Genomic DNA, 22,649 nt, shown 5'->3' on the forward strand with positions numbered 1-22,649 from the left:
ACTTTTAACATTTATTTCTGCCAGATGGTGGATTTCTCTGAAAGGTTGTCTCTGATGCCCTCTTGACAAAGGGACACTTTTAATATAATCGTATTTTTGTTCTTGGTGGTGGTGTGTGTGTGTGAACAATAGAACTCCCTGAATGGGGTACTTTATAAGCAAACAAAAATATTAATTTGTGAAATGTAAAGTACTTCCAGGGTGAATCTGAGTGGGTTTGTTTTTATTTTTTGTATGGAAGAAGTTGAAACACAGGCCCCCAATAATCGAAGGGCGTTCTCCACCAGATCGTTCTAAGATGACCATGAGAGACTTGATATACTATCTGCCAGAAAACAATCCTATGAAGTAAGTATGACTTCTTTTTCTCTCTCCTTAAGCTAAATTATTTTTCTACCTGTTTAATACTTAACTCTGGAGTATTAGCACAGATGCAGTGTTATTGCAATGGGAATAAAAGCTTCTATTTCACATCTACAGAAATGAGAATAGTGATTAATGTACTTGTTGAAATACACAAACATGAACCTTTCCCAAGTATTAATTTATCTCTGTAGAAATACAGAATAGTCAATTTTTTTTTTTCCCCAGTTACCTGCGGTGAGATTTTTAGTTATGGCTGCTAGGAATGTTATGATTGCCTACCAGGTCTAATGGACTCAGGAAGCTAAGGATTTCTCCTTCCAGGTGCTGAAGTGCAAAATGCACTGCAAGACCCATGAGGTCTTTACGTTCCATCTGGATGGATGTAGCTGCTGCTGTTCTGTTTACATGTTTCACCAGCAGCAAGGCTGAGTGAGCATCCCAGGGGTGCACAGACACAGGGAACACTAATGCAACTGGCTGCACAGGGCCAGGGCCTTTTTCCTGCAGCTGCCAAAAGCAATCACATAAATAGAAGTACGGTTATCCAAATCTTGTTCTTTCTCTTAGTAGCTGATAAGTTTTCTGGTACTGTCTGTTATCACCTGCTTGTTAATGTTTGTGTGTTTATGTGTTTTATTGATCATTTTCCTTGTTATTTTTTCTTTTACACTGAAGAGTCCTTCAGGAGGTAATGAGCAGGATACTCCTACATTTCTTGTACTTTACAATGGAGTACTGCTCAAAGTATCTCTTTTTGTGCTTGCTGACACAAGAAAGAGCAAAATTCATTAAGCATTAAGTGGTTGTTTAGTTAGACTTAAGTCTAGATGTGATACAAAGAATGGACAAAAAAAAACTTTGTGTTTTTTTTGTCCATTGTCTAGTAAAAGCCAGGTTTGTGGAATGAAGCAGAAATGTATCTGTATAAACAATCATCTCAAGCTTTTTATGAAATTCCAGGTCTTCACTGGCAGAAGAAAAGAGAACAGAAAAAAATTCTGCGCTGAGTCAACTGAGAGGGTTAGTCTTGGTGAAGTATAGTCAAAAATTTTCTGTTGTTAAAAAAAACATGTTTCTGTGGTAATACAGTCTCAGTCTATTTTTTTAATGTTTCAGTATCACAGCCCTTATTTATAAGAAATTGTAATTTGGGAATGTAGGCTGGTTAAAGAACATTTTGCTTTCAGTATTACATTTGTGCATATTTCCATTTTACAATAGAATGAAAAGCTGATTTCAGAGTTTATGTATTGACTAACTCATTGATGTGTTGCTTTGCTGAGTGGTTCATTAAATTGGTGAAATGTCTGGTATACTGAGCAGCAATTCAAAACTATTTTTGCTTGTTGTCTTAAAAATTGTAGGCAGGAGGAGAAAAGTACTCTTGGTCATGAAGAAGAGGAGGAGGAAGAAGAAGAGAATGGGGAGGAGAGTCAGGATGGCCCACTTCTAGTTCCTCGTGTGAAAGTGGCAGAAGATGGTTCGATTATTCTGGATGAAGAAAGGTAACAAATCCTGTGCCTGTCTCATGGACAATACATACTGCATTGCAGCTTAGTTTGGGGATAGAGAACAGTTCTACTTTGGTCTGGGGCATGCATGAGTATGTATTTGTGTGTTGAGAGTTGAGATGCACTTACTTAGGAAACTGCAAGTATGTGGCAAAGGAGCAGCAGTTCTCTGCATCTCAGTAGTGGCAGATTTTATAAGAAATGTTTTTGGAGAAGGAGATAAAGAGGAAAATGTATTTCATTACAGAGAACGAACACTGAGGATTTGTCAAACTTTCAAATGTCTTCTGTTTAGCTGACTGTTTTGTTTCTTAGAGTTAACATGTATCTGCTTACTGTTACTTGGTTTTCAGTATGATTTGCTCCAGCTTTGCATTTTGCATGTTGCTGCTTTATTCTTCTGTGAGTGTTTTCAGACAATTTGCTTAGCATATGACTTTTAAAAAGTAGATTATTGAATTATTGAGTTCCCCAAAAGTATTACTAGCATGAGATTTAGGCCAAGGTTTAAGGGTAGAGCAGGCCTGGTAAAAGAATTTGAAAGTGTTCTAGAAGGATATTGGGAGGCTCTTGTGGTTTTGCAAAATAAATTTCTTGAATGTTAAGAAGTCTTTTTTTAAAGATACTTAATTATGTCTATCTGTACTATACCGATAAAAAGGAAAAAGCAAATTTACTTACAGGCTGAGTAGGGTAGTGATTTCTTGCTGCATTCTCCCATTAAAGTACATGTTAATGTAATTATTAAACTTAGTTACAAAGTACAAATGCTCGCTTGTGGCATGAAAAATTTGAATATCTGTCTTATGAACATCTGCTGTGTGTCTTCTTAGCAATATTTTCAGATAAGTCTCTTTGTGTGTTTGCTATTCCAGCTTAACTGTAGAAGTTCTAAGAACAAAAGGTCCATGTGTTGTAGAAGAAAATGATCCCATCTTTGAGCGTGGCTCTACAACTACATATTCCAGCTTCAGGAAAAGTTTTTACACAAAACCATGGTCAAATAAAGGTGAGTATATTTTTGGTTTAAAATTTCAAGTCTGCAGTAAAGTCTTGCTTTTCCACCTATGCTTTATGCTTGACTTCTTTTTTTTCCCTAATGGAGTAAATGGATCTACTTATGTGTCGTGTACTGTCAACCCTCCCAACTCCTACAACAAGAAGAGCTATGATTTTTACTGTGAAAATTGGTATATTTAAAGAATCCAGTGCCTTATTATATATTATACATAGGCTACCTGTGATTTTTTTCTTTTCTGTCATGGATGTTTAATGCTAAAAAATGCTGAAAAATGCTAGTCTGCTTTATCAAAAGTATAATTTTTGATTCTGGTGTACAGATCAACTGCTCTATATGGAGCAGTTAGTACTTTTTAACTCGGTTATTCCAACCTGGGCAGGAATAAATCACAGAAAGCATCTCTGGACTGATTTCAGTGTAAATAGACATCTGTTCTTATGAGAGGGTGGCTTGTTTTTTCTTTTTTTATTACTCCTGCTGTGAATTGGTTATTATCTCTAGGCTGACAACACCATTGCTAGACCTTTTACAATTGGGAAGGACTTTTTACACCTGTAGATGGAAAAATTTAGCTTCAGAATTCACTGTGCTCCTTCTGGGAAGAATTGACTGTGCACTCTTTTCCTATTAAATAATAGTGGTGTTTTACGTGGTGTTTTTCTGATTTCTGTTTGTGCTTGTGTTCATAATAAAAATGGATGTTGACAATTTGGGATTGGTTAGTTTGATTTACTAGCTTTACAAAACATATTTCACACTCTGCAGTTTTAGCATGTTAGACAATTCTTTCTGTTGACAGTTCATTCAGCAAATGTTACTAGAGATACGTAGCTAAAATAACAGATATACTCCAGCTCACCTGGACTTGCAGCTATGGTAGGTAAACTTGAAGTTACTGATCTCATAGCATTAAGTCTGCAAGGTGTTTTTATTTCTGAGAGCAAGGAGGATGGTTTAGTAAATGCTTAAATGCGTATGATATTTTTTCTTTTTTTTTTTTCTCTAGAAACAGATATGTTCTTTTTAGCTATCAGCATGGTAGGAACAGACTTCTCCTTGATTGGACGGCTGTTTCCTCATAGAGCCAGAGCAGAAATCAAGGTAAAAATTAAAGCACTCAATAAAGCAACTAAACATCTGGTTTTGCTTTTCTTTTTCTCATTTGCATTCCCATGCTTCCTCTGTTAGTATTGATATTTTTGATGCTACTGTGTCTGTAGTAGTGCTTTTTTTAATACCTGTTTCAAGAGGTTGTAAGCATCTGAAACATTATTTGCTGTTTGAATTTGGATCGATGTATGTAGTAAATCTAGCATAGTTAGACACAGTTTGTCTTTATTTTAAATGAAGAGTGATGATAAACATAAGTGGTTGTTTGATGGTGGTCTTCAGTGTTGTTTCTTTTGTGGCATACAACTGAGGAAGTCTATTATATTTCAAACCTTGCTCAGATTGAAAGTCAGGACAGAGGTGTTGAAAGTAATAAAAGCAGTATATCTGGTGAATTCTACTGGTGACAGATTTTATATTTAAAAATTAATTACAAACTTGTGTTCTGTGAGTGTCTATGTAAATTCAGCAACTTCAGTTGGCTTGCATTGAAGGCTTATCTTGATCTGCCATTTTGTATAACATGCTGTTACATTTCTTGCTTAACGAAAAGACAACCGTGTGTTTGCTTTTAGAACAAGTTCAAACGTGAGGAAAAAGCTAATGGATGGAGAATAGACAAAGCTTTCAGTAAGTAAAGTAAATGTACCCCACCCTACAATGAGTCATTAAATGGTAGTCTATTTTCACAGTAATTTTTGTACTTTGCCTTGCTTGAATTAATTATAAGGAAGTTTTTGCTCATAGGTGAGTCCAGTAGCTGTGGAATCTTAGGTTTTTATAACAGGCATGGTTCACAATGAAGATCTCGAGGTTTATTTTCTTTTTTAGGTGTCTGCTTAACGAGATTAATATAAACTTTTGTATATATATTCAGTTGAAGGTTATTCTGATTCATGGGAATTTCTAGCAAGGTTATTTATTGTAAACTGCTTTGAGAGTCCTTTAAGAATTTTTTTGTTAATTGAATGAGGTACATATGTCCTAGAGCAGCATGTTAATACATTATTTGATACATAGTACAATTTGAGTATTTGTCAGGTCTTAATTTTCTGAACTACTTAGTTTTGTAATTTGGGTTTTTTTTTAAAACCAATCTACCATAATCCATGTTGCCTTTTTGTCAACATTAGTCCCTGCTCAAGTGATACAGAAGATATTTTTCAGAAGAACACTCTGTTGATATAACTGTTGCTTTTTAATATCATGTCACTGATTATTTTACAAACCTGAAACTCAAAAAAATCATGAGCTTTGAAATCTGTTCTATTTCTTTGCTTTAATCTGATAGAAGAAAAACGACCCTTTGATTTTGAATTCTTTGCCCAACTGCTTGAGAAGGTCTTAGCAGATGAGGAAAAGAGGAAACAAAAGACTGTTAAAAGCCAGAAGCCAAAGGAAAGGAAGTCACCAAGGCCTCGGAAGAAGTCAAAAGGTACTTTAAAAGAGTGCTTGAGGTGGCATTACAGTGGTCAGTAATGTGTTACTAGATGAAAGATCACATAGGGAATCTTTTCCTTCTCTGTTGTGAACGGGGCAAGAGGATCCTAGCCTCGTAGTATAACTTTTCAGGTGTAGTTTACTGATGTGTGGGATGGTAATAATTACTAACAGCAGAAACGTGAGACTGCAGTGAAATAAATGCTCTTGTGCAGTCTGAACCACTGCTGTTCTAATTTACCAGTTGATAAGTATCTCTGTGAGTTGCTAATGAATTCACTTGTAGAATCCTTGAGCCAAAATCATATTTTTGGCAAGCTCTTCTGTGATTTATTTTAGATATGAATTACATTTAGAACCCTCTTCTTTTGAGGGTTCTATTTCTCCTTTAAGAGTAGTTTGACTTCCTAAGTCTGAAGAGTGTGATTCTTTTCAGAGACTCTTATAAAAGTTGTTTTATCTTTCTTGTCTGTTCAAAATAAAGATTATGTTTAATTACCGTGTTTAATTACTGTAACAGTGTCTTAATTACTTTAGTACCTGGGAAAGGACCTTTCACCTTTGTGCCTAAATTAAAAACAGTTATACTGACACCATTTCATAAACATTGTGCTAATTCTATGGGATTGTTCACTTGTTTGTTCCATAAGGACCCATTCTTTTTTAAGTGGTATTGTGTAAAAAACAAGTGAACAACCCTTTTAAAGGGGATGCTAGCTAGGAAACAAAATCAGTGTTTAGTTCTTAAAATCGAAATAGTTGCTCTTTTCTATAGCCTTGATTTTTGGATTTGATTAAGTAAAATATCCCATCTGTTAGGACTTAACAGCCATATAGAGAAATTCTGTTTGTACACTTCATTGATAGATTAAAAGTACTTAGCATGTAGAGCAATGTGAGTATGCTTTTCTACTTCTCTTGCATTTTGGAGTTTTAATTACAGGGGAACAAATTCATTTAAGAGTAATGAAAAGGACAAGGAAAGGTTCTTGGTGGTTTATGTTCTACATAAATACAGGATCAAGACAAAATGTCCTTAAAACAGTAGAGAAGAGAATTTTAGAATCTCATTAAACCCAAAAAATAACTTGTCAGTTACTAGCTAGACAATATTTCAGCTTTCTTATGTAAGGAAGCACGATCAACTGCAAAACATTTCATGCTAAAAATTTATGTTTTCATGGCATATATTCTGCAACCATCATCACCTCTTTCTGCAGAGAAACGATTATTCTTTCTGGAATAGCAACGTCTGTTTTCCCTGAATCCAAATGTGACTGTGTAATCTGCTAAAAAGCATAGGAGCAATAACATTTACTAAATTTGCTTTACATCCCATATTGACCTTCCCCTTGTGAAGTGTCCTGGGTACAGAATGTGTTTTGCGTTTAATGTTGAAGTTAATCTGTGCTGAAGCTTTTCTGTTAAGTCAGTGACTGCCTTCTCATGGTCCTGCTCATATGTCTGGCAGTATATTGGCAGTGATGTACGAATACACAAGATGTTGCTAATAAAAATGCCTGTGCTGTTTATGGCTATGTATTACTCCACCAGTCCATTAACCAGGAACCATAATGTCTCAGTAGCAAAAGCTGCCAGCACAGGAGCTGCTGATGATCAAGATGAACTTCAGGAAGCCAGAATTTCTGATGAAGAAACAGAAGCAGACGGTGTGACGGCTGAGAAAGAAAATGAGGAATCTCTGGGCATTTCTGAACAGGCAGAAGAACAGGTTGCGTTAGAAGCATTAGCAAAAAAGAAGAGAAAGAAGAAGAGAAAAGATGATCTTGAAGAGGAGGTAGAGAATATTCCAGAAGAAATGTCTGTCCCTTCAAAAATTGCTGAAGAAGGGAAATCCTCTAATAAAAGTAAGAGGCAAAAATGCTCAAACGTTAAAATATAAATTTTATATAAAGACATTGTGAACTTAAAAAATGAGAATTTGGTCTGTAATTTCTGTTGCTGATCTGCCTTCGGAGGTTGTGGAACAATGCCTTTCAAGATCAGCTTTCTTACTAAATCTAAAATCTATTTTAGCTGAGAACAGTTATCTTAAATCTTAACACTTGGTCTTTTTCTACTGGGATTTTTGGTATTAAATTAACTCTTCTTCACTGCAGCTAGGATTTGAGAATTGGAATTCGAAGACGTTTCCCAGAATGTCCAGATTGATTTAATTCTTGTTAATTCTCAGGGAAAAAAGTGGTACATGATACAAGCAATGACAGTCATACTACTTGTAGAGAAGAACTGGATTGTGCTATTGAAGGAAAACAAGATGAAACTGCTGTCACAGAGGAGGAGAGATCAGAGTCCTTTTTACCAGTGACCGACCAAATGGAGAGAGAAGGTGGTGTTGATTTATGCAGGTAATGTTTATAATGGAAAGCTTAGGCAAAATAAAAGAGTTAAAAGTATTTATTTTGGTTTTATTTATTCATATTAACTGCCACAGAATGTGCAGGGTTTTGGTTTCTGAGAACTGTCCTGGGTTTTAGTAAGCTGTTTATGATTTACACAATCAAACGTATGAAAATATTCTCTGCCCTGATGGGCTGCACTTGCAAAATTGATGTACATTAATACTAAAGTCACTTACAAAACTGATTGCATTCTTTTTGAGTGTTTAGGAAGAGCATTGGTTTATCCTAACTCCTAATATTTCTCTTCAAGCACTGGTTGATAATGTTGCTAAGCAGTGTTGCTATATGCTTGAAAAATTTGTCTGTTTTTAATAAAATGGTTCTTGTGGAAAAGGAATGTTGCTTAGACTGTATTTTTGCAGAACCTGAGTGGGAGGCTATCTTTTGTTTTGTTCAATTTTGGGCATACTTTTACTTATAAGAAAGTGAATATTTATTAGACTTGATATATGTGAAAGTGGTAAATGTAAAAATTGATTATGAAACTGTGAGTGCAACTTGAGAGTCTTGCATGTTAGTTTTATTTAGCTGTATTGCGATTAAAGTTTCTGAGAATCTGTATAAAATAACAATGTCCTTTAATACTTCATTAGAAACATATGAAGGAACAGCTATTTGCCTTTGAACTCAGCATAGATGTCCCAAAGGATGAGAGGAAAGAAGCTTCTGCATACACTGTTCTTGTTAAAGTTTGTTTTTTAAAAACAATCTAGTCTAGAATAATCAGATCAGATTTAAACATCATCTTATAATAGCAGTGCAAAAGTACAAAAGTTGTTTTAAAGCTCTTATTCTGCAAATACCACTAAAACTTGTAAGATTCTCTGAAACATAGATACTTATGTCGAAATTGCATTGTTTTTCTGTGCAACTTGATCTATCTGTAAACACTAGTAGCTTTTTTTCTAAAAATACACTAATGTTGCTGTACGCTTTTATTTATTTCAGCTTTGAAGATGTCAACAGTGTTATATTAGAAACAGAATCAGCTAAACCGAGAACCGGGGATATTAGAGACGATACATCACAGGAAAGCCAGATTTCAGAGTTACCAGTTTCAAAGATTAGAAGCCAAGAAAGGCAATCTGAAGAAACTAGAGAAACAAAGGTATTTTTATTTTTTATGTAGTTCTTCTCAAGACATTGCCCATTATCATTAGAAAAGGTTTGTAAATTAAATCAAAGCCATTTTTTTATTGTTTTTGTGATGATTTCACCACTGGGTGGACAAAAGTCATCAGGTCTAAGAACATCATCAGAATTTAAATAGTATCAGTTTGGCTGGGTTTAATGGATTGTCTGTTAACCTAAATTTATTCAGAGTATACTGTGCATGCTTGTCATAGACAAATAAAACAGCAGAACAGTTTAATTATCCAAAAGTGAAGCATTGCAAAATGAACAGTTAAACCCTGGAGCAGGATTTTGCTGGCATACGCTTACTAGTACAATGTTGGAAACTTATTTGAGGGGGGACAGCATTAGGTTGTTTGTGCTGCCTCAGAGTGGAAACCTCTGTGAACTCTTGTCCACTGTACTGGCTATCATGGGGTGTTCCAGGAATGATATAGGAAACTCGACCAAGATTGAATGATCTCTCCTCAGGTATGTTCTAATGAGGTCCAGCAGTTTAGAAACTTCTGGGATTGCATCTGGTTTATTTTGAAGCCCTTGATGCACCACTTACTCATGACTTTGTCTAGCTGCTTTTTTTGCATCTACCAGTACTTCTGTGATGAATTGCATACCACAGCTGAGATAATTATTTACTTAATTAAAAAAGGGTATTCTTTGGATTGTTTTAAGCATGCTGCGTGGTAGTTTAATATGCACGATACTTCCGTTGTTAAGTTCCTGTTCATCTTTATGATATTCTTCTTCATCTTCAAGCTATTCTTGTTTATAATGCCGTGTCTCCCTCTCTCTAACAATATTGTTTTCAGGGTGAAAAGTTTTAATCCTACATTTCTCCTCATACAGAGAAAGTTCCATTCCCTTGATAATTCTTGTATCCCGGTTTCATTGTAATTTTTGGAATGTCATATCTAAAAGGCTAAAGAACAAATAATTCGCCTGTTGCATTAGGGAAACACTAACATGTAGAATTTCCCAATATCTCACCACAAACTTTCCCCTTAAGATCATTCTTCATCTTAGAAAGTACAAAAGAAAGGGAGAGCAGTAAAGAGTGTCTCCCCTGACTTCAGTAAGGCTTCTATCACTGTCTGTCTCCCCTAACATCCTCTTGTAAGGGAGCTGATGAACCATAGACTGGATGAGCAGACAAGGAAGTGCACTAAAAACTGTCTGAATTGTTGGGTTCAGAGGTTTGTGAACAATGGTACAAAATCCAGTTGGAGACCAGTAACTAGGAGTGTACCCTGTGGGTCAATACTGTGTCGAATCCTGTTCAACACCGCCCTAAATCACCTGGAGGATGGGGCTGGGTGTAACCTCAGCAAGTCTACAGATGAGGCAGATCTGGAAGGAATTGCTGAGACAGCGGCAGAGTGTGCTGGCATCCAGAGGGACCTGGAGAAAGGGGCTGACAGGAACCTCAGGAAGTTGGACAAGGGGAGATGCAAAGTCCTTCCCCTGGGGAGGAACAACCCAAGGCAGCAGCACATGCTGCAAGCCAAGCAGGGGGAAAGCAGCTTTGCAGAAAAGAACCTGGGGGTCTTGGTAGTCTCAGAGTTGAAAAAACAGCTGGGCTGCATTAGGAGAAGCATTTCCTGGCGTATTGACCAGTTCTGGGCTCCCTGGTAGGAGAGACACGGCCATACTGGACACAGCCTGTCCAAGGGTCTTAAAGATGGCAAAGGGATTGAAGCATCTCTTGTAAGATGAAAGGCTGAAAGAGCAGGAATGGCTCAGCCTAGAAAGAAGGCTCAGGGGGATCTTCAATAGCTACATAAGAACCTAAAGGGAGGATGTGAACACAACAGACCCAGGCTTTTTCTGGTGGTGCCCAGTGCCAGAACAAGAGACAAGAGACAATGGGCAAAAAATAGAAGACAAGGAGGTTCCTTCTGAGGATCAGAAAATACCTTTCCACTGTGAGGGGTGCTAAGCCCTGGCACAGGCTGCCCAGAGAGACTGGGGAGTCTCCATCCTTGGCAATACTGAAAAGCTGTGTGGATGTAGGGCACTGGGCAACCAGCTCCAGGTGGCCCTGCTCGATCAAGAGAGTTGTACCAGAAGACCTCTAGCAGACCCTTCCAGCCTCAACCATTGTAGGAATCTTGCTTCTGCTCTTCTTTACAGTAAAAGTTTATTGTTTCTTTTCTACAACATTTTTTTTCTTACTCAGAACAAAGACATACATCACTCACATAGACCAGATGAAAAGCAAAGTGCATCAGAGCGTGGTTCTCAGTCTGAAATCATGTAAGTAGAATTATCTTACCTTGCAGTGGTACTGGAAATAAATCTGTGTCTACTCAATTTGGATATAATTCTGCTTGACCATAGCAAGGTGAACTAGAAGAGAAATCATGATAACGTGTTTTCCGTATATGATGAAGTTTTTTGATAGAAATTTTGATCACTGAAGAGCAATTCATTGGACTAAAACTTAAATGTTAGATGGGAACAGGGAGGAAGACTTAACTAAGTTTAGAAAAAGAAATCTAGCCTATCCGAAGTCAGCAAGAACAAGAGATGAATTTCTGCTACTTTGTGGGTGAAGCTTGCTTGTGAAAGTTGATTTTGTTTTTTTTAATGAAAGGACCTCACTTAATTCTTTGACATTCATAATTGTCCATCAAAGCTTATTAACTGTATGGATTATGTTTATGGTGTATTCCTTCCTTCCTGTTTGGACACTGTTGCTCTTTGGAGCTCAGAGCAAGAATTGAAGAAGATACTCCAAGATGTCTCTGTCTTGCTTGCACTCCTTTATGAAGTTAATCTTTGTGACTATTTCTTACACTGAGCAGTGGTGTTTAAAGAAGTCTGTGCCTTAAGTTTTCCTTTTTTGCGTGATCATCGATTTCTTATTCCATGATATAATTTTTAAAGGTGATTTATGGATGGGCTACTAGTTCATGCTAAATTGGTTTTCATGCTTCTGTCTTTCCCATTTGGAAGGGCTCTTCTGATAAAGACCATCAAAGCTTTATTTGTCCTGCCCTAGGAAGAATATAAGAAAAGGTAGTAGTTCCCGATCTGAAGATAGTTGGTAAGATGCAAGGCTTTGTCACTGTGTGAATCCCCAGACACACCACTGCAATGGTTAAGGACACAGAGAGTGATGTATGTACCCCATTCTTCAGTAATGTGTGGATGTTGGCAGTAGGACTAGGTGTTTGAAAACAGCAGTTCACTGTTCCATGGCTGAGATAGCTTTGAAATGGCTTGGAGAGACAGGAGAGGCAGAGAGAAAATTTTGTATATAGAGCAGATTTCTGTTGTTTCTATTAAACCCAATAAGCCTGTTCACACTGACATTAATTGTGAATCCCTAGGAGATTCATTGACATGAATCCCTAGGAGAAAAGGTATTCCTATTTATTTAATGGCATGAAATGCTTCCTTCAGGTATTTTTAAGTAGATTCACTGAAAGCCATCAAAGTTGTTAAGGTTTATTTGATGTTCTTTCAATAAAGTTGTAGCATGTCTTCTAATATCAAAAAGATGAAATTTTTTTTCTGTTTATTCTCTTGCTGCATGCAGTGTCTTGACTCATGCAATCTGTGATGCTCTTCAAGCGCATCTTGGACCGTATAAAACTTCATGTGTATATTTGGTAAGCATCTATACCACCTCTTTTTTATGTCTTAAGGAAAACTGAAAAATCAGCAGACAGAAGGCGCTTGCAAAGACCTAAACCCAATTTGATGAGATCATCTGGAAGGAGGGAGACAGCAGCACAAGACAAAATGGAGTCTGAAGCTTCCTCTCCAAACCCTGAGAATACAGAAGAAAAGGTCAGAGGGAGCCGTGTTACTTAATAGTTATGTTCTTGATGCTGTGGAACGGCTACATAAGTAGTATTTTAAGAAATGCTGCTGAGGTATCTACACACTTCTCAAAGGGTAATATTTCTTGCCTCAATTCCAGTGCTCTGAGGAGGACAGTAGAAGAAGAAACAGAAATGAAGCCACAGAAGTGGAGAACAGAGATTTGGGTAATGAATCTGAGTAAGTATTGAGGTCACTTCTCCAGTCTCCTGGAATTAACTAAATATAATTGTTAATTTATTCTATACAATGCTCTTATGAAAAGACAACAATAGCAGTGAAGTTTTAATATAAATCTTAAAATTGACTTCAGCATTTTCTTGGATGATATCAGGTGGCACTGTGGTAGAAGGTATGTATTTCTTTTCTGGAAAGTTGAGAAAAGCATTACTTTATGAAGTACCAACTGTGCTTGGAATTTGAAAGGGGAAATTGCGGGAATTGATAACTATGGTTTTGCATTCCTCCTAATCTTTGTTGTCAGCTAAAGGCTCTGCTTCTGATACTTGCAGAGGCAGATACAAGTATGCAGTCTAGGTAAGGTCCTACACTGTGTGAAAAATTAATCTCTTTTTAGTAAGTAGATAAATTGAGTTTCCACACTCTATAAGACTAAACAAAGTTTGTTTCTCATGTGAAGAAACTTGCCTAAATTTGGGCAAATCATTCTGAAGACAATCAGATTCCAGTAAAAAACGCTGTGCAAGTCGCTGAATATACACAGACTTGAATATTTTGTAGTAAATGTCACTGTTCTGGATCCTTTTTGCAGAGAACCTGAAAAAACTGCAGTTGTAAAGACAGTACTTAGAGGATGTCGACAGAGATTTAAACCTAATATTACAAGAGCATCTGGAAGGAAAGAAGAGCCTGAAAAAGATGCAGGAAATGATAAAATGTCCCATCTACAGCTTAAGGGAGAAACTGAAAAGGTATTTAACAGAATAACATAACTTGAGATAATGTGTTAGCTAAAAAGCTGCTGGATGCAACTTTTGGATGTTATCTTTCTGGGGTTTTTCTTTTCTTTTTTTGCCTGTGCTGGTTTAAAGGTAAACCAGCAGGGGAAATGAACTCAACTCAAAAGAGAGATTATAAGTCAGAATAACAATTTAATAAAATAATACAATAAGTATGATTATACAGACAAACAATTGGTTTTAACCCACAAAACCCAAATGTATAACCCAGCACCCTGGGGCATGAACAGAGTGGTGTTCTTTGGGCCCTGAGTCCAAAATAAAAGGAGAGGGGAAAACCTGTTGCAGTCTGGTTGAAAAGTGGTGGTTGCAGTCCAGTCAAGAGTGGTGTCTCAGTCTGGTTGAGAGCAGTGATCTGCAGTCTCCCTCTGGATCCCATGAGTGGTTAAAAAGGTCCCAAGACTCCAAGATTATATATCCTCCAGTTCAGGCAGGAATGCTCAGTACCTCCCTCAGGGCAAAGGGTTCCTCAATGGGTGTGGGGACAAAAGCAACATCCTATCTCACAGGCCTCTTAACACCCAGTTTATAGCCTGAGGAGTCAGGCTCTATGGGCAGATGGTGTAAATGGTTCACTGATAACAGTTTCTGGGAAATGGCATGGAAGGCTATAGAATACACAGTTTTGGGTTACACCCATCCAGTGATGAACTGGTCTCAGCTGTCCTAACTAGGACATTGCCCCAGAGTATGACCAGGAACAGTGTGATATTGCTTAGAAATCTCTGCTATGCTGAAAGCTTGTTATGCAAACAGTAGATACCAATGATCTTTCATGTCCTACAGCAAATATAGCTTTAGTTGTTCAATCTGGTTTTTACTGCACCTCTCTGACTATGAAATGTACCCTATAGTTGCATATGTCTGTCACAAGCGATTTGTTTTGTCTCTCGTTATGTACAGTTACTTGGTCAGTCAGGTAATGCTGGACTTTATAAATGTAAGAGCGTTAACATCATGATGTTCTATTTCTGTTCAGAATACTGACCAGAGTAATAGGTCTGATGTTACCAGTGAAGAAGCTGCAGAAAAAGATGACCAAGTCCTGGCAACAGTGTCGCGGTAAGTATGAGAAAAATGAGGAGGTGTGTGCTGCTCTCCAGCAATTTGCCATCCCTTGTGGTAGTACTTCACAGTGTGGTAATTATAGAAGTTTCTTCAAAAACTTCTGCAATGAGACAGAAATTGAGGGAAGAATAGGAATCTTTACTCATGCATGAAACATAGATTAAGCACTTTTGTTTTTAAAGTGGTGCTTTTAAACAAGGAGTCAGTCATGGTAAATGCAAAAAAACTTAGTCCCTTGAAAACTAAAACAAGCCTTTGCTACTGGCTTTAATACTGAAAGGCATCTGATTCAGTGGTTAAGTATTTAAACAATGGGAATAAGTGTTTGTTCTCAAAGTGTAGTTAAGTGTTAGGTGTCAGGTAGGATGAGAAAAAAAATCCAGCATGTGGGTAATTTAATGCACATATTTAAGTTTTGCATTTTTTTTCAGTGGAGAATTGGCAGCTGTAGTGTAAAAGGAGGAATAGGTTTTACAGAAGAGATTGTAAGAAGTAAAATTTAAAAAAAAACCAACTGCCCCTTCACCCCAAAAAAACCCAAACAAAAAACCCCAGAACAACCTAAAGCAACAACAGCAACAAAAAAAAAAAACACACTCAAATTTTTGTTTTTAAAGAAAGATGGTTGAAGAGGATGGAGAGAGATAAACTAGGTTTGATAATTAGTTCAAGAAGCTAGTAATACATTCTAGATCTGCATATGTTAATAACTGTTTCTAAAAAAGAATGAAAACACCCCACTTCTCTAATTCTCCTCCCACTTTCAGACATGATATGTAATTCATGGATCTTATGTGTTTTTCCAGGTCTAATGAAACAGTGGGTTTACAAGAAGACAGCAAACGGAGTTTGCTGAATCCTGCCCCTCTAAGGAGAGGCAGAGTACAGAGACCAAAACCAAATCTAGGAAGAACTGTTGCAAGGCAAAAAGAACTGAGAGATGAAAAAGATCCTGAAGAGAAGACAATTAAAGGTGGAGAAGTAGAAAAAGATATAATGCACCACAGAGATGAAAACAATGATCCCTGCCTCAAAAGTGTAAGTTTCTTGAGCAGTTGCTTAGGCACGCTGTTTTGCTGAGTCATTAGTAGAAGACTTTGGTAACAGAGATCTAGCTACATCCCACATAATTTGTAAGGACAGCCATTGCATACTTTGTTTATTCTTTCAGCATAAACTAAATTGTCATAAAATTTCCTCATGCTTGCACTTGGGTTCTGTTTTCTATGGTGTTGGGTTTAACACCAGTCGGGAACCAAGTACCAGCTTGCTCACTCACTCCCCCACCAGCAGATCTTGGAGATAATTGGAGGGGATAAAGCTAGAGAACTCGTGGGCTAAGATAAAGACCTTCTGTTGGCAGGCAGGTGTTCAGCCATTCCCAGGAAAGCTGGGCTCCATTGTGTGTAACAGTTACTTGGGACGACAAATGCCATTCCTCCCACTTTATATGCTGAGCATGATGTCATATGATCTGGAATATGCCTTTGGTCAGTCTGAGTCAATTGTCCCAGCTGTGTCTCCTCCCAGCCTTCCATGCACCCCAATCCCCTCACCAGCCTGGCAGTATGAAAAGCAGAAAAGGTCTTGGCTCTCTGTAAGCCCTGCTCAGCAATAACAAAAACATCTCTATGCTATCAGCACTGTTTTCAGCACAAATCCAAAACACAGCCCCATACTAGCCACTCTGAAGAAAATCAACTCTACCTCAGGCAAACCAGCACTCAGGGATAAATGGATTATGTCTCACTTTGTTGTATTCGTGATACTGGATCTGAAAAAAGAAGTGCAAAGAAAAAGGTCTCTTGGAAGATCAACCACTTCAGAAAGAAAATATAAAGAAAAATAACTTTTTACTTTTACAGTATGTTCTGATACTAGTTGAATGACAATAAGAAAAATGCATCTTAGTGTTTCTGTAAGAAGTCCTAAAACTTTTTCATTTTCCCCCTCCTCTCCTAAATGAGTGGTTAAGCAAATATTTCATCTTAAGAGAGTGAAACTTTTATTCCTTTTAGAATTTGACAGTTCTTGAAGACACTCAGCCATGCACTGTGATGTTAGAAGGGGATGTTTCTACAGATTCTGAGATGAACTCAAAATCTACAAGACAGTGTTTCCAAGAAAAGTCCTCAGAAGCAGAAAGCTGTGAAAGTGAAAAGGGATTGTCAGATGCCTTGAAACAGGTTCCAGATTTCAATACAGGGTAAGGTTTTTTTTAAATGGAGAGAAAGGATGGGTCAAAGCCATCAGTATCCCTAGGTGTTCTACAATTTTATCAACTCCAGCATTACAAACAAGTTTTATATCTATAATGAGAAGTTTAATCAAGACAATACTAGATGTCAACAAACAAAACTCCAAGGGCTTGAAAGCACTAGGTTTATATGCTGTTGGATGTTAATTTCATCTTTTAGACTATGGGCCTAATTTCCAAATAAATACATTTTTATGATGCCTAGTTCCTGTGGTTGTCTTCTCCATGTTGGTCTCAGCACTGCATCCAAATGTGCTTATATAAATCCTTGAGTACAGGGTTTGGTTTCCTCTTAAAGTGTCCCTTAAAAAAAAAAAAGGCAACTACAAGTGTTCTTTAAGTCTGCTCAGTAACATTAAACATGGTTAGACAAAGGCATTTGTAAAATATATATATCCCCTGAAATGCCTCAACCTGTCTTCCAGGTCTCAACTGAAAATTGCAGTTGTTCTGAAACGGCATCTTTCCTTAACTTATCTTTGCTCGTCTATTTATCAGATACACAAGCTTTTGCTGGTGATTGCTGTTTTTATTGGACCTTTTTTCGTGTCAGTAACTTTGTTATTGCTCTGAGAGCTGCATACAAGTATGCCATGTTGTCCCATGCTTTTGATTGCTCTTCTGTTTGTTTTTGTAGGGAATCTCATCCTCAGAAGGAAGAGGAGAAAACTGTTTTATCATCAGCTCGGCTACTTAGGAGTCGATTCCAGAGACCAAAGCCAAATTTAAGAATGACAACTAATAGAAAAGAAGTGCTGGATATAAATAATAAAGGTGTATTACAAAAAGATATCAACAAGGAAGAAAGTTTGACAAAGTGTGACAGTGAATGTAGTATCCTTCCTGACACAGATGTGAGGCTTTTTTTTTTTTTTTGTTACGTTATATTTGAGCCTTTGGGTTTGTGAAATGAAATACTGATGATTTAAAAAAATACAAAGTTAATAAATTTTGAAGCATTTTTTTCAAAAGCTAAAATTTTGTACATTAAAACTTCTGTGCTTTTCACTTGGTTGTATGTGAAGAGAAAAAGATGAGTGTATCTCTCCTTATGTGTCCAAATGTTTTTCTGACTCAAGGTGGCTTTGTAGAGTTGACAGTGAAGAAAGAAAAGTATTAATACAAGATGGCAAAGAAGGAATCTGGATTCGAAGCTATTTAAGTTTAATATAAAAAAAATGTGTATTTGTCCTGGAAAGATTAGGAAATGATTAGTGAGCAGTTAGAGGAATTTTGCAGGAAACACTTTAGAGTGTGATTAGTACTAAACTTCATAGACATCGTAATGTCTGTGTTGGGTTTATTATCATGACTTGCTCTGGTTCTTGTGTTTACATTTTTCAGAAAACAGGAAAATATGAAGTCCTAAACCCACTAGAACCCTTGGGAAAGGAGATGTCACTTCATGTTCAGGAGATTTCTGAGAGGCCAAGTTGTAAATCCCCAAAAACATCTTCAAGATCAGAGGATGGTGAACTTGAGTTGTGTCTACCTGATATTAACCAAGATGATATTTTAACTACTAACGCAGGGTAAGGCCTTAGCTATTTTTGGTTCTTGACAGTAACAATGAAAGTATTTTAAAAGGAAATTACCAATGGATTCCTTAGTGGCAAAGATAATCTAATAAAAATACTGCACAAAGTTTGAGTTCTTACGGTTTTGACACTAGTGATAATTCCAGTAACAACTCCCAATCGATCCTGAAATTGTGCGGGATCTGCTACTTCATCTAGATCCTTAAAAATCTATGGGGCCTGATGGGATTCTTTTAAAAACTCAGTGTTTATATATGTAAAAATAGGGAACCTGCATTTGTTTCTGTAACATGGTTTTGTATTAAGTTTCTTTTTTTTTTTCCCCCCATCTAACTTTGCATTGATAGCAAAAATACCACTGAAGAAGAAAGTAAACAAAAACCTCCTCCACACATCCAGTTAGTGCGGAGCAGTTTCCAGAGGTACAAGCCAAACGTGGTAAGAGCTGTTGGAAAGAAGGAGTTAAAAGTATCAGAAAATGAAAAGAACAAAAAGCTTGAAGAAAAGCACTTAGTATTGCAAAAAGATGAGCTTGCCAGTACTGCCATTGTAAGTCTTAATAAGCGCTTTTGCCTTCAAAGTTGCGTGTTCTGCTTTACGAATTAAATTAGAACATTTAAGTTGCACTCCCTGAAACTGAGACAATATACTAGTTGAAAAAAATTCCCAACCCTGGCAAGTTGCATGTATACCCTTGCATGTATAAAAGCAGTGAAGTCTAAAAGTTTAACTATTATTTTTTTCTGTAACATGAGGATCTGATTTTGATTGGATTACGTGATAGTGAAAAGGTTTATGCATTCTTAATATAAACTCTACAACAAAAATGCATAACAATTAGCTTTTTTTGCTCATTTTGTCTTTCCTGTTTGGATGAATCAAGCGTGTGTTTAGGAATTTAGTATAGTACATCAAGTGATGGCAAAACATAGTTATTTTTATGAAAAAAAAAAAGTTTTATCAATTTGATAAGTTTTGACTGGCTTCACCATTGCCTGATACTCCTTTACACAAGTAGTTTGAGTCATTCACCTACACTGTGTATCCCCACAGACATTTTACTAGGGACTGTAAAAGGAGTTGAAATCCTCAAAAACCATTATAGTACGATGAGTTCTCTGTAACCATTTTGTGGATTGCACATGAATCATGTCATAGATATAGGCATATCTGTGTAGACTTGCCTCACATTTCAAACTCAGCTAAGCTTTGTTGGAGTGACTCATTTTTTGGAGTGGTTATAGCTGGCTTTGTTCTTGAACCTGTGTGGAGTACTTGTGTGGTGCATAGGAGCACAGGTGTGCTACGTCTGTCATCTCCCCCTGAGCGCCACACTGTTGGCTCACCCCTCGCTGAGATAGTTCCTTGTGGTTCAGCTTTGGCTGTTCTAACCTGTGAACCACACAAGTGCATCTGCTCTGTGCTGGGCAAGTCTGTAGAAACAGAGCGGGTCTGATGCTCCTCTTTACAAATAAAGCTGTTACAGACCTGGTGTGGTGAAGGATATGTTTCACTGGCTTCTTTGTGGAGCCAGTGTGGCAAATACAGAAGTAAAGCTTCATAAGGCTTTCTGGGTCTGAGCTTATGTTGTTGTGGCTCGGGTGTGTCTGTGCTGCAGTGTCCAGTTTTCAAAGGTTTTACATTTGCTGAAGTATTTTGTTTCCACAGTGCTTTATGTAATAGAGAGTTGATTGAATGCTGAAAGGACAAGTGTTACTCTTAATATGTGGGTGCATATTGTATGTAAGAACTTCACTCTGGGTAGCCCAGAACTACAAAGACTTCTGTTATTTCTTGCCTATAAATTGAATTATGATAGCATGATTCTTATCTTTATTCTAATTGAGAAAATAGTGCAGTTTATATTTTTGTATATAAAATGTATCTGTTTTAGAAGCTTACTTGTTCCTATTTCTCTTCATGCTTCTTTTACTGTAAATCAAAGGATGAAAATGAAGCTGTATTGTGTCAAGCAGATGTATTGAGCAGAAAGGAACAGGAACAGCAAGAGGTGCCTCAGGTGCCCTCTATTTCTGGAAACATTTTATGTGAACAAAGCAGGTGAGGTTTGAGTTTAGCGAAATTACATTTGAAAGGCTTTCCTGTCGTGCATAATGAGACACCTTTGCAAATGTCAGTTCTCTTGTTCCTTGTTTTTTTGTCTTTCCCCAAAGTTAAATTTTCAATGCCTATAGACAGCTTCTTTCAGTGTTTTCAGAGCACATTTTTTTTGAGCTGAACTACTTGTCATTGTTTATCTGGTACATACTTGATCTGTAGGACCTCATAGCTCTTCCTGACCAAGCATTTTTATTATTGGATTTGTATTTGCATAAGTAGCAATCATACGGGTAACACATACAAATTTTGCAAAATACCAGAAACTTATCTTTCACTCATCCCAGTGTGCTCTTCTGTTTTACTACTGCTCTTGTTAAAATAAGATCTGAAGTGTGTCTTAGACTGCAGATACTTTGATGTTGGTATGGTTAGCAAAACAACTTATTTCTTAATGTTAAAAATGCCTTGAGAAAAGTTCTGTTATTCCTTCTCCAACTTAACCATAAGTGAGAAATTTATATTTGAAAATACAATTTTATTGATCTTAAACAAAGCAGTCCATCAATCTCTAACCCTCTTGTATAAGGGTTGATTCAAAATTTAGTAAGTGCAGAAGTGCTTTTTTCCCCTCCTAGCCAAAGTCAAGTGACATAATTTTTGTGTGTGCTTTTTTTCTGTTTTGGTTTTGTTTTGTTTCTTTGCTTTAAATTCACCAGTGCTGAAAAATCTACCTCCCAAGAAGGCAAGCTGGGTGCTCAGAAACCAGGACAACTCACAAGGCTTGAAGCTCTAAGAACTGGACCAAACCTGGAAGAAGTATATAGCAAAAAAGAACCTCCAGTAGCACAAAAACTTGCTTCTCCAGATGAGGAAGAAACGAATAAAGGAGAAAAACTGTCTGTGGCAGAAGAATCAGAAAAACCTCTCTCAACAGTGAGAATTCTATTCATGTATTTCTGGCTTTACTTTCTGATGCTTGGCTCCACACCAGCTGGGTTTTTTTGACATCTAAATAAGTTGTTGTAAATGCAGCCATTAATTTTGGACTAGTGAGAATTCTTGTTCAATATTTACACCCTAATATGAGGTGTTCCAAAATCCTGTAAGTGACTCACAGATAAGATATCTAAAGACTTCACTTAAACTTTAACATTTCAGTCATATTCTTGATACATGAATAGGTACCTACCTGCCATATTTCCGTTGCTGGGTTTCTTCTGAGCTCCTTTATGGCTGCTCATGAAAGACTGCACTGGTCATAGTATCTATTTTTATTAGTTAAATACCTTCCCTAGAAGAATAAGCAACAGTGATGTTGCCATAAACTACTTGAAAGCTTTTAAGCAAAGTTTTGTCTAAGGTTAACAGCTCAATCATAATTTGCAATGCTAATATTGTTGTTGTTGTTTTTTCTAATCTAAGGATGACATGGAGGTATTGTTTGTGGGAGATTTGGCCAAGAATGACAATCTAGACATAAATTCAAGATGTATGAAGTCAGAAATGCTCTGTTCTTCTAAAAAGCCACCAAACAGCCACGACAACAGAGGGCAAGAAGAGTGTCCATCTACAGATGCTATGGGAAGCATTCTGGGTGCCACAGAAAGGTAAAGTTCCCTTTTGGCAAAGTATAAAAGCTCTTGTCCTGGTTTCATCTGGGATAGAGCTCATTTTCCCTTGTAGCTGGTGCAGTGCTGTGTTTGGATTTAGTATGAGAACGATGTTGATAACACACTGATGTTTTAGTTGTTGCTGAGCAGTGTTTACCCTGACTTTTCAGCTTCCCAATGCTCTGCCAGTGAGCAGGTGTACAAGAAGTGGGGAGGCAGCACAGCCAGGACAGCTGATCTGAACTGACCAAAGGAATATTCCATACCATAGGACATCAAGCTCAGTATATAAACTAGGGGAA

At 37.1% G+C, this 22,649-nt stretch overlaps 2 protein-coding genes across 8 annotated transcripts in view; both read left to right on the forward strand.

The window, feature by feature from the left end:
- The window catches only part of GTF2H2 (general transcription factor IIH subunit 2), a 49,203-nt gene extending 34,932 nt beyond the window's left edge, over positions 1-14,271 (forward strand). Inside the window, exon 16 of one of the 2 annotated variants that reach the window (XR_007902802.1) lies at positions 14,207-14,271. The gene's annotated coding sequence lies outside the window, so the exon portion shown is untranslated. Of the gene's footprint in view, positions 1-13,885; positions 13,983-14,206 lie in introns of those variants that run through there. The other variant, XR_007902803.1, reaches the window with a different exon arrangement.
- The window catches only part of BDP1 (B double prime 1, subunit of RNA polymerase III transcription initiation factor IIIB), a 52,234-nt gene that overhangs the window by 6,570 nt on the left and 23,015 nt on the right, over positions 1-22,649 (forward strand). For 3 of the 6 annotated variants that reach the window (XR_007902801.1, XM_051777628.1, XM_051777631.1), the window contains exons 3-25: positions 242-348; positions 1,327-1,386; positions 1,731-1,871; positions 2,753-2,886; positions 3,905-3,999; positions 4,584-4,638; positions 5,300-5,443; positions 7,032-7,316; positions 7,643-7,817; positions 8,820-8,979; positions 11,182-11,258; positions 12,656-12,800; positions 12,934-13,013; positions 13,606-13,765; positions 14,793-14,875; positions 15,688-15,919; positions 16,900-17,087; positions 17,776-17,992; positions 18,483-18,670; positions 19,024-19,225; positions 20,622-20,737; positions 21,454-21,670; positions 22,160-22,344. Coding sequence is in view for 5 of the 6 variants with exons in the window: in XM_051777628.1 (XP_051633588.1) it covers positions 242-348; positions 1,327-1,386; positions 1,731-1,871; positions 2,753-2,886; positions 3,905-3,999; positions 4,584-4,638; positions 5,300-5,443; positions 7,032-7,316; positions 7,643-7,817; positions 8,820-8,979; positions 11,182-11,258; positions 12,656-12,800; positions 12,934-13,013; positions 13,606-13,765; positions 14,793-14,875; positions 15,688-15,919; positions 16,900-17,087; positions 17,776-17,992; positions 18,483-18,670; positions 19,024-19,225; positions 20,622-20,737; positions 21,454-21,670; positions 22,160-22,344 (3,446 nt within the window). In the remaining variant the exon portion in view is untranslated. The remainder of the gene's footprint in view (positions 1-241; positions 349-1,326; positions 1,387-1,730; positions 1,872-2,752; positions 2,887-3,904; positions 4,000-4,583; positions 4,639-5,299; positions 5,444-7,031; positions 7,317-7,642; positions 7,818-8,819; positions 8,980-11,181; positions 11,259-12,655; positions 12,801-12,933; positions 13,014-13,605; positions 13,766-14,792; positions 14,876-15,687; positions 15,920-16,899; positions 17,088-17,775; positions 17,993-18,482; positions 18,671-19,023; positions 19,226-20,621; positions 20,738-21,453; positions 21,671-22,159; positions 22,345-22,649) is intronic. The other 3 variants (XM_051777630.1, XM_051777632.1, XM_051777629.1) reach the window with 3 other exon arrangements.

Source organism: Manacus candei, unplaced genomic scaffold (genome assembly GCF_025592945.1).
Source record: "Manacus candei isolate 608988 ecotype Guabito, Panama unplaced genomic scaffold, ASM2559294v1 h1tg000010l, whole genome shotgun sequence".
Lineage (NCBI taxonomy): Eukaryota > Metazoa > Chordata > Aves > Passeriformes > Pipridae > Manacus > Manacus candei.